Raw genomic sequence first — 12500 nt, 5'->3', positions numbered from 1 at the left:
AACCACCCAGGGAAGTACTACCGTCCTGCCAGATGACTGTGAAACAAAAACCTGTAACTGTTTTGCATGATGGTAGGATTGCTGGTTTCTTTTTCTGTCTCATAAACACGCTAAGATAACAGGGATATCTTGCTACTCCTACTTACACTTTGGTCACACTTCACAGACACGCACATGCATATATATATATACATACATCTAGGTTTTTCTCCTTTTTCTAAATAGCTCTTGTTCTTTTTTATTTCTTCTATTGTCCATGGGGAAGTGGAAAAGAATCTTTCCTCCGTAAGCCATGCGTGTCGTATGAGGCGACTAAAATGCCGGGAGCAATGGGCTAGTAACCCCTTCTCCTGTATACAATTACTAAAAAAGAGAAGAAGAAAAACTTTATAAAACTGGGTTGCTTAAATGTGCGTGGATGTAGTGCGGATGACAAGAAACAGATGATTGCTGATGTTATGAATGAAAAGAAGTTGGATGTCCTGGCCCTAAGCGAAACAAAGCTGAAGGGGGTAGGAGAGTTTCAGTGGGGGGAAATAAATGGGATTAAATCTGGAGTATCTGAGAGAGTTAGAGCAAAGGAAGGGGTAGCAGTAATGTTAAATGATCAGTTATGGAAGGAGAAAAGAGAATATGAATGTGTAAATTCAAGAATTATGTGGATTAAAGTAAAGGTTGGATGCGAGAAGTGGGTCATAATAAGCGTGTATGCACCTGGAGAAGAGAGGAATGCAGAGGAGAGAGAGAGATTTTGGGAGATGTTAAGTGAATGTATAGGAGCCTTTGAACCAAGTGAGAGAGTAATTGTGGTAGGGGACTTGAATGCTAAAGTAGGAGAAACTTTTAGAGAGGGTGTGGTAGGTAAGTTTGGGGTGCCAGGTGTAAATGATAATGGGAGCCCTTTGATTGAACTTTGTATAGAAAGGGGTTTAGTTATAGGTAATACATATTTTAAGAAAAAGAGGATAAATAAGTATACACGATATGATGTAGGGCGAAATGACAGTAGTTTGTTGGATTATGTATTGGTAGATAAAAGACTGTTGAGTAGACTTCAGGATGTACATGTTTATAGAGGGGCCACAGATATATCAGATCACTTTCTAGTTGTAGCTACACTGAGAGTAAAAGGTAGATGGGATACAAGGAGAATAGAAGCATCAGGGAAGAGAGAGGTGAAGGTTTATAAACTAAAAGAGGAGGCAGTTAGGGTAAGATATAAACAGCTATTGGAGGATAGATGGGCTAATGAGAGCATAGGCAATGGGGTCGAAGAGGTATGGGGTAGGTTTAAAAATGTAGTGTTAGAGTGTTCAGCAGAAGTTTGTGGTTACAGGAAAGTGGGTGCAGGAGGGAAGAGGAGCGATTGGTGGAATGATGATGTAAAGAGAGTAGTAAGGGAGAAAAAGTTAGCATATGAGAAGTTTTTACAAAGTAGAAGTAACAACCACTCTGAAAGAATAGAGAAATTCCAAGCGCTTTCGTGACTACTCACATTATCAAGGAACTAATAATTAGTTCCTTGATAATGTGAGTAGTCACGAAAGCGCTTGGAATTTCTCTATTCTTTCAGAGTGGTTGTTTTGCATATATATATATATATATATATATATGAAGAGAAGTTATATATATATATATATATATATATATATATATATATATATATATATATATATATATATATATATATATATATATATATATATATGAGAGTATAGTTTTACCAACGCTCTTATATGGGTGTGAAGCGTGGGTGATGAATGTTGCAGCGAGGAGAAGGCTGGAGGCAGTGGAGATGTCATGTCTGAGGGCAATGTGTGGTGTGAATATAATGCAGAGAATTCGTAGTTTGGAAGTTAGGAGAGGTGCGGGATTACCAAAACTGTTGTCCAGAGGGCTGAGGAAGGGTTGTTGAGGTGGTTCGGACATGTAGAGAGAATGGAGCGAAACAGAATGACTTCAAGAGTGTATCAGTCTGTAGTGGAAGGAAGGCGGGGTAGGGTCGGCCTAGGAAGGGTTGGAGGGAGGGGTAAGGAGGTTTTGTGTGCGAGGGGCTTGGACTTCCAGCAGGCGTGCGTGAGCGTGTTTGATAGGAGTGAATGGAGACAAATGGTTTTTAATACTTGACGTGCTGTTGGAGTGTGAGCAAAGTAACATTTATGAAGGGATTCAGGGAAACCGGCAGGCCGGACTTGAGTCCTGGAGATGGGAAGTACAGTGCCTGCACTCTGAAGGAGGGGTGTTAATGTTGCAGTTTAAAAACTGTAGTGTAAAGCACCCTTCTGGCAAGACAGTGATGGAGTGAATGATGGTGAAAGTTTTTCTTTTTCGGGCCACCCTGCCTTGGTGGAATCGGCCGGTGTGATAATAAAAAAAAAAATAAAAAAAATATATATATATTTATATATATATATATGTATATGTATGTATATTTATATATATATATATATATATATATATATATATATATATATATATATATATATATATATATATATATATATATATATATATATATATATATATATATATATATATATATATATATATATATATATATATATATTGTGCCGAATATGTAAAACTTTTTAATTAGCAAGGAATCATTTCAAATTAAGTCTTTTCTGAAATTTTCTCTTATACGTTTAAAGATATATTTTTTCATTAATGTTAATGTAAAAAAAAATTAATTTTGCGCCAAAAGAATCTTAGAAAACTTACCTAACCTTATTATAACAAGAGCAATTTATTTTAGCCTAACCCAACTAAATATATTTTGAATACGTTTATAATAATTTAGTACTAAACAAACACAATCAAACATATTTTTTTCGTTAGGTTCAGAATGTTTTTGGAGAAATTATTGCATACACAAATTTTCCCTTGTCCTATATGGCAAGATGAGAGTTGCTATTTAAGCCAAGATCACAAGTTCTGCCTATTCGGCACGACTTGTTGAAAAAAGGAAATATGTATATATATATATATATATATATATATATATATATATATATATATATATATATATATATATATATATATATATATATATATATATATATGTATATATATATATATATATATATATATATATATATATATATATATATATATATATATATATATATATATATATATATATATATGTGTGTGTGTGTGTGTGTGTGTGTGTGTGTGTGTGTGTGTATGTGCGTGTGTGTGTTTGTGTGTGTGTGTGTGTCTGTATTAATTTTCTTTGTTTTACTAAAAATTCATGCCTAAACTTAGCTTCGATTTTTATTTTCGTTTGCATATAATTTTAATTCCTTATATATCTTTTGCCACATGTTCCTGCACATCAGCTGATGTTTGTTTACATGTTTCTCACCTGTTCCAGCTTATCAGCTGATGTTTGTTTACATACTCTGACCAGGTCAACGCTCTCAGCTGATCTGTGTTTACCATTTTCCTGTCCGCCAGTGTCGGTACACAAGGTAGACAACCTGGGAGTGGGTCTTGCTGCCACTGACGGCGGCCTATGGCAAGAATATGCCGGCTGGCAACTGGAGAAGGTGTGTGGTGGTGGCGGCAGCGGCGGCATCGTCGGCGGCAGCGGCGGCGGCGGCGGCGGTGGCGGAGGTGGCACTTTAGGTGGCGGCAGTGATGTCAAGGTGGGTAGGAAGGTCCTACGATGTTATGCTTGAAATAAATCTTGTTTCTAAATTTATTTTATTGGTTCACTTAAGTTGTTTGTATAATTATGCTTAATTAGTAATTAATATCTTAATTAATATTATTTTTGAAGGTTCCATTTGCTGATAAAGGAAACTTAATGATTTCTTAATTGTTATCGCTCTTAATTTTCCTTAGTTCTGCTTTCTTACTTGTTTTCGTGTCTGTTCTATACTCCCTCCCTACTTTCTCTCTCCATCGCTCCTTCCTTTACTCCCTCCCTCCCTCCATTCCCTCTCTAATTACTAGCTCCTTCACCCTTTCCCTCCTTCATTACCATTTTTTTAAATATTCTCTTACCTCATTACTCTCTTCATCAGTCACTTCCTCCCTTTTGTGGCTCTTCCCACATACCTCATTGACCTCTCATTCCCATTATCTCCCTTCTACATACCTCATTACCCTTTCATTCTCATTATCACCCTCCCACATACCTGATTGCTCTCTTACACATATTATCACCCTCCCACATACCTCATTACCCTAACCACACCCACTATGACCTTCCCACACCCATTATCAACTTCCAACCTACCTCTTCACTCTCTCACATCCTTTATCACCCTCCTTCATATCTCATCACCCTCCCACATACCTCATCGCCCTCCCATACCCATTATCACCCTTCCTCATATCTCATCACCTCACGGAATGAACTAACATGATGTTCTGACAGGTGATGAACACTACCAGCGGACTGGTGGAGTGCGAGTCCTCAGCACCCAGGAATCTAGTCACTTTCTACCGTGGGCCAGACTCTAGCTCCGGGCCCTACGCTACTACCTCCCTCCTCGCGCCTCACTCTCTCCCCCACCACACGGTAAGTCTGTCTTCCTCACCCCGGAACACACACTCATACAGACTCACTCTCTTAATTGCTCATGCAATCAGAGACACTATAAGGTGCTCACACCCACTCATGACTACTCACAACTGCACATACCCACTCACAGCTAGTCACACCTACTCACAACTGCACATACCCTCTCGCGACTACTCACACCTACTCACAACTGCACATACAAACTCACAGCTACTCACACCCACTCACAACTACTCTCACCCATTCGCAACTACTCTCACCCATTCACAACTACTCACACCCCACTCACAACTACTCACACCCATTCACAACTACTCACAACTACTCACACCCACTCACAACTACTCTCACCCATTCACGACTACTCGCACCAATTCACAACTACTCACACCCCACTCACAACTACTCACACCCATTCACAACTACTCACACCCCACTCACACCCCACTCACAACTACTCGCACCCATTCACAACTACTCACACCCCACTCACAACTACTCTCACCCACTCACGACTACTCGCACCCATTCACAACTACTCACACCCCACTCACAACTACTCTCACCCATTCACAACTACTCACACCCCACTCACAACTACTCTCACCCATTCACAACTACTCTCACCCACTCACAACTACTCACACTCAGTCAAGGGCATTCACACCTTCGCGCACTCACACAAAATAAATACTCAACCTCTCACAACCTTTCGCACACTCTTATACTCACACATATACAAAGAAACTCACACGTCTTCACACACTCAGTGGCACTCATTCTAATAGATTCAAAAACATTCAAAGACACACGCGCTCACACACACACTCACAGCCCCTCACACGCACTCACACAACCTTATTCCCTCACACGTACTCACACACTGCTCTATGGAACCTCAGAGAAGATTCACCCCGATACTATTCACTCTAGAGTGTGCAGAGCCAACATGAACCCCCTCACCTGTCCAAACATGAATAAACCACAGAAAAACTAAAGATTCGCAACATAATTGTGGCGGAACATAGTAGAAAGACCTGAGAAAACTCACTTAAAAACACCGGAATAGAAGAGAATCGGAGGAGATATATTCACGGCGTATAAAATATTCAAGAAGGTTATACATATCAACCGAAGATGCAGTTGAACCACAGGGATGTTAAGAAATATTTTTTTAACGTCTTGAAGTTGTAAATGGAATGCAGTAGATGAAGAGGCGGTGGAGGTAAGCACTAGACACAGCTTCGAGATTAGGTATGATCGAGGACCTGGAGGCAACAACTCAGTTGATAAAGAGTTCTAAGGTGAGACCAGCAGCTATGAATCGACCCCTACATCCACAAATAGGTACTATAACAGCCACTCGCACCTACTTAAATACACACACACACACACACACACACACACACACACACACACACAACAGCTTTAATTAGTAACAGAAGACTAAAGTTAAAACTAATTAATCGATGCTCTAACTGGTTATATATATATATATATATATATATATATATATATATATATATAATATATATATATATATATATTATATATATATATATATATATATATATATATGTCGTGCCGAATATGTAAAACTGGTCAATTAGCAAGAACTCATTTAAAATTAAGTTCTTTCTGAAATTTTCATAAATGTTAATGTGAACTTTTTTTATTTTGCTCCAAAAGAACCTTAGAAAACTTACCTAACCTTATTATTACAAGAACAATTTATTTTAGCCTAACCCAACTAAAAATATTTTAGATTTGTTTACAGTTATTTAATACTAAACAAGCACAGTGAAATATATTTTTTTCGTTAGGTTCTGAATGATTTTGGCGAAATTATTGCATGCACAAATTTTCGCTTGTCCTATATGGCAAGATGAGCGTTGCTATTTAAGCCAAGATCGCAATATCTGCCTATTCGGCAAGTCATATATATATATATATATATATATATATATATATATATAGTATATATATATATATATATATATATATATATATATATATATATATATATATATATATATATATAAATATATATATATATATATATATATATATATATATATATATATATATATATATATATATATATGTTTATATATATATATATATATATATATATATATACATATATATATATATATATATATATATATATATATATATATATATATATATATATATATATTGGTGTTGCAGGTCAAATCTCACTCAGAGGAGCACAGGAACCAGCAGGATGGAGGGGGTGAGAAGCACAGTCTGGGTCACTCCAAGGCTCCCTCCGAGAGAAGCTTTTATACAGGTGAGTGAGAAATAGAGAACTAGAGAGAGAGAGAGAGAGAGAGAGAGAGAGAGAGAGAGAGAGAGAGAGAGAGAGAGAGAGAGAGTAGTAGTAGTAGTAGTAGTAAGTAGTAGTAAGGATGAATGGGAGGGTGTTGACACCTGGAGAAGAAGTTGATATCCTTTGGGTGAAATTTGACTCCAAACTGACCATGAAGAACCGTGTTGTAAATCTTACAAACAAGGTAGCAAGGAAGCTTACAGCACTTACTGTGCTTGACAGTAGGGGTTGCAAGATTCTGTACGAGGCACAAGTACGCTCACACCTTGAGTATGCTCCACTTTCTAGGTTTGCCTGCCCCTCCCCCTCTCATCTGCGACTGCTTGACAGAGTAGAGAACAGAGCAAGACGCCTCATCTCTCGCCTGGACCCATCCTGGATAGATCTGTCATTTCAGCAGAACCTTCAACACAGGAGGGATGTGGGTGGCCTTACTGTTATGTACAAGGCCAATATTGTCAAAGTACCACACTTGGATCCACTTCGTGGACAACGTGAAACAAGCTTTTATGCCACAAGACGGGCAGAAAGCAGCAACTTCACTCTGGCTGTACCCTTCTCCAGAACATCACTCCATCTGAGATCATATATACCCAGGATGACTCGAGTATGGAACACATTCGTACAGCATAATGATGTTAATGAGTTAAAGTCAGTTGATCAAATGAAAATGCTGGCCCACATATGGCTCCAACTTCATCCTGTTCCCTACTTGTATGTCTCATAACAATAAAAATGTTTTCAAATGAGCTGATGTAGGTAACAGCTCTTAGCTTGCCAATAAAGTTAGGAATCCCTAACCTGTAAATAGCTTGTCAATAAAGCTATGGATCCTTAACCTTGTCAAACCCTGTGTAAAAAGAGAGAGAGAGAGAGAGAGAGAGAGAGAGAGAGAGAGAGAGAGAGAGAGAGAGAGAGAGAGAGAGAGAGAGAGAGAGAGAGAGAGAGAGAGAGAGAGAGAGACAGAGACAGAGACAGAGACAGAGACAGACAGACAGACAGACAGACAGACAGACAGACAGACAGACAGACAGACAGACAGAGAGAGAGAGAGAGAGAGAGAGAGAGAGAGAAACATATAGGGACACACACGGATACAGAGACAGGAAGAAAGAAAAATACAAAGATCCAGAAATGCAGAGACAGAAAGATACGGAGAGACAGACACTGAGAGAAACATACATGCAGAGACAGAATTATAGAGACAGCTATACATACAGAGAAAGAAAGAGACATACACAGACATAAAGACAGAGAATGAAATAAGAGAAATACATGTAGAATAATATAAAAAAAAATAGCAGTAGGCTTGCATCTGCGACTTCCGTGCTCTCTGAAGATCCATCAAGCTTCCCGTTTTCGCATATGCTAAACCTCTTCCCGTTTTCTTTGCTGCTGTTACTGGGGTAGCCGCTGGGGTAGACGGAGGTAGCACCACCTTACGTCGTCTGAAGGTTGGGGGTCGTCCCATGCTCTCAGCCCCCCCTCTCCCGTGCCTCCCTCCTCCTGGGGTAAGTCACAGAGTCAATTAAAACAGGTTTGCTATGTTTTATTTGTCTAAAAAGCTTGTAAAAATTATATTTGCAAATTATTTTTTTATTAACTCATCGGCCGTTTCCCACCAAGGCAGGGTGGCCCGAAAATGAAAAACTTTCATCATCATTCACTCCATTACTGTCTTTCCAGAGGCGTGCCTACACTACAGTTATAAAACTTCAACACTAACACCCGTCCTTCAGAGTGCAGACTCTGTACTTCCCATCTCCAGGACTTAAGTCCAGCCTGCCAGTTTCCCTGAATCCCTTCGTAAATGTTACCTTGCTTACACTCCAAAAGCACGTCGAGTCCTAAAAACCATTTGTCTCCATTCGCTCCTGTCTAACACGCTCACGCACGCTTGCTGGAAGTCCAAGCCCCTTGCACACAAAACCTCCTTTACCCCCTCCCTCCAACCTTTCCTAGGTCGATCCTTACCCCGACCTCCCTCCACTACAGATTTGTAGTATATATATATATATATATATATATATATATATATAATATATATATATATATATATATATATATATTATTATCACACTGGCCGATTCCACCAAGGCAGGGTGGCCGAAAAGAAAAAACTTTCACCATCATTCACTCCATCACTGTCTTGCCAGAAGGGTGCTTTACACTACAGTTTTTAAACTGCAACATTAACACCCCCTCCTTCAGAGTGCAGGCACTGTACTTCCCATCTCCAGGACTCAAGTCCGGCCTGCCGGTTTCCCTGAACCCCTTCATATATGCATATATGCTCACATATATATATATATATATATATATATATATATATATATATATATATATATATATATATATATATATATATATATATATATATATATATATATATATATATATATATATATATATATATATATATATATATATATATATATATATATATATATATATATATATATATATATATATATATATATATATATATATATAATATATATATATATATATATATATATAATAAATATATATATATATATATCGTGCCGAATAGGCAGAACTTGCGATCTTGGCTGAAATAGCAACGCTCATCTTGCCATATAGGACAAGTGAAAATTTGTGTATGCAATAATTTCACCAAAATCATTCAGAACCTAACGAAAAAAATATATTTCATTGTGTTTGTTTAGTATTAAAGTACTGTAAACAAATCTAAAATATATCTAGTTGGGTTAGGGTAAAATATATTGCGCCTGTTATAATAAGGTTAGGTAAGTTTTCTAAGTTTCTTTTGGTGCAAAATTATAAATTTTTACATCAACATTAATGAAAAAAATATATCTTTAAACGTATAAGAGAAAATTTTAGAAAGGACTTAATTTTAAATGAGTTCTTGCTAATTGACCAGTTTTACATATTCGGCACGACAAGTACATATATATATATATATATATATATATATATATATATATATATATATATATATATATATATATATATATATATATATATATATATATAATAATGATAATAACACGTAACGTCACATTCAAAGCTTCTAAAGTTTATATGGAAATATTTTGTAAGTTTGCATTTATTATCTGCCTTGCTCTCTCTTCCTCTCTCTCTCTCTCTCTCTCTCTCTCTCTCTCTCTCTCTCTCTCTCTCTCTCTCTCTCTCTCTCTCTCTCTCTCTTGTTTCTCTCTCTTCTCTCTCTCTCTCTCTCTCTCTCTCTCTCTCTCTCTCTCTCTCTCTCTCTCTCTCTCTCTCTCTCTCTCTCCCTCTCTCTTTCTCTCTCTCTCTCTCTCTCTCTCACACTCCATGTTACTGCCCGCAGCTACCAGACAGCAGGAGCCACACACCGTGCTACTGTTCGGGAGGAGCTCCTGGCAGCCTGACTGTTCCTCCCAGCAGAGCAGTGAGTGAGTCGCCCTACTCTGAGGCCCACTACACGCCCACTGTCACCGCACGCCACCCGTGTTTCCACGCCCGCCCTGACCACCTCGCCCACGCCCTCTGCCCCAACCACGTGTACGCTTCAGCCTCGCCGCTGCCTCCATACCCTGATAGTGTTGCTTCCAGGTGAGCGACACAGGATGACAACCTTTATCCTTCCAGTTTCCATTTTTAATCTTCTTTTGAAGTGGTACTGAATCAATAACAATACTTCGGCTAGTCGAGCATTCAAAGCAATGTCGTTTTGGCCCGCCTCATGGTGAGCGAAAATCACACATGATGCTCTGACCCGCAGAACCACGCAGAACCACGCGTTGTCCTGTGGGTTAGAGCGTCATGTGTGATTTTCACTCACGAAGAGGAGGGCCAAAATGACATTGGTTTGAATCCTCGGCTAGTCGCAGTGTTGTTATTGATATATATATATATATATATATATATATATATATATATATATATATATATATATATATATATATATATATATATATATATATATATATATATATAATATATATATATATATAATATATATATATATATATATATATATATATATATATATATATATATATATATATATATATATATATATATATATATATATACTAACATCTTTTCCTGAGTGTCATTTAGGTATTTCATTTTGATTCACTCTCACCTGACACTTTATCCTAACACTTCGTTGTTTCTCCTGAACACCATTTATTGTCCTTCATATAACACGATTCTCTCGCATCTAACACCAGCCTTCGTCATCTCTAACCACGTCATCTTATCTGACATCACTCTTTGTCATCTAACATCATTCACCTTTCACCTAAACGGGCTCTCTCCTCATGTAACACCATTTCCCCTCATCTAAATCCACTCTTCCCTCGTCTAGCGTATCTTTATTTAACACCACTGTCACCTAATGCAACTTCCCTTTCTAACACCACTAAGTGTAATCTAACACCACTAAGTATAATCTAACATCACTAAGTTTAATCTAACATCATTAAGTATAATCTAACACCACTAAGTATAATCTAACACCACTCCCTTTTTTCTAAATTCACTGAATATCATGCAGCACCAGTCCCCCGTCTTCTAACATCATTCCTCTATTAACCTGATACTATTATATATTATCTAACTCTACTCCCCATCATCTAACACCACTGCACATCATGTAATTCGACTCCCCATCTTCTAATACAACTCCTCATTATCTAGTACAACTTCATATCATTTAACACCACTCCCAATAATCTAACACCATTCCCCATAATCTAATACATTCCCTACCATCTAACACCACTCTCCATCATCTAATTCAACTCCCTATCTTCTAATACAACTCCCCATTATATTATACAGCTCCCCATAATCGAACATCTGTCCCCATAATCTAATACCATTCCCCATCAAACAAGACCACCTACTCATCATCTAACACCATTTCATTGTCAGACACCATTCCCCATCATTGAACATCACTCACCCACCATCTAGCACCACTCACCCATCATCTTGCACCACTCACCCATCATCTAGCACCACTCACCAATCATGTACCACCACTCACTCATCATCTACCAACACTCACTCATCATCTAGCACCACTCACTCATCATCTAGCTCCACTCACCCATCATCTAGCACCACTCACCCATCACCTAGCACCACTCACCCATCATCTAGCACCACTCACCCATCACCTAGCACCACTCACCCATCATCTAGCACCACTTCCCGTTATCTAAAAACCATTCCACCTTGTTTATCACTGCCTATCTCTCGTCTAACACCCATCTTAAATCAATCTCCTCATCTATCTAAGAGTCATCCTATCACTTAAGACTCGTGTCAGGAAACACTTTTTCTGTTTCCTGACAAACCTTACCTGAATTTCACCTAACCTAACCTAACCTAAACATCGCCTAACCTCACCTAACTTCACCTAACCTAACCTAACTTGTACTGCACCTGCGATTACTCTACAGACCGTCACTGCTATCACCGGGTACGTCACATCACAGGCTGTGTCGTAACTCAGCTGTGTACGAGTCAGCATCAGTGCAGTACGCTCCTGCTGGCTACTACCTCCCCTCCTCCATGGCCTCCTCCTTCACCTCCACGACCTCCGAGGCTCCATCAGGTAGGTGGGTCAGG

The 12500-nt window shown here is 38.3% G+C and overlaps 1 protein-coding gene across 1 annotated transcript in view; it reads left to right on the top strand.

Moving 5' to 3' along the window:
- LOC128687454 (roundabout homolog 2-like) overlaps nucleotides 1-12500 on the top strand; it is a 437018-nt gene that overhangs the window by 366826 nt on the left and 57692 nt on the right. Inside the window, exons 14-19 of the mRNA XM_070083865.1 lie at nucleotides 3460-3650; nucleotides 4388-4531; nucleotides 6746-6848; nucleotides 8298-8398; nucleotides 10225-10469; nucleotides 12332-12486. Coding sequence (XP_069939966.1) covers nucleotides 3460-3650; nucleotides 4388-4531; nucleotides 6746-6848; nucleotides 8298-8398; nucleotides 10225-10469; nucleotides 12332-12486 — 939 coding nt within the window. The remainder of the gene's footprint in view (nucleotides 1-3459; nucleotides 3651-4387; nucleotides 4532-6745; nucleotides 6849-8297; nucleotides 8399-10224; nucleotides 10470-12331; nucleotides 12487-12500) is intronic.

This window comes from Cherax quadricarinatus, chromosome 11 (genome assembly GCF_038502225.1).
Source record: "Cherax quadricarinatus isolate ZL_2023a chromosome 11, ASM3850222v1, whole genome shotgun sequence".
In the NCBI taxonomy this organism is placed as follows: domain Eukaryota; kingdom Metazoa; phylum Arthropoda; class Malacostraca; order Decapoda; family Parastacidae; genus Cherax; species Cherax quadricarinatus.
The sequence above is the reverse complement of the archived record's forward strand: the minus strand, read 5'-3'. Positions and strand labels throughout refer to the sequence as shown.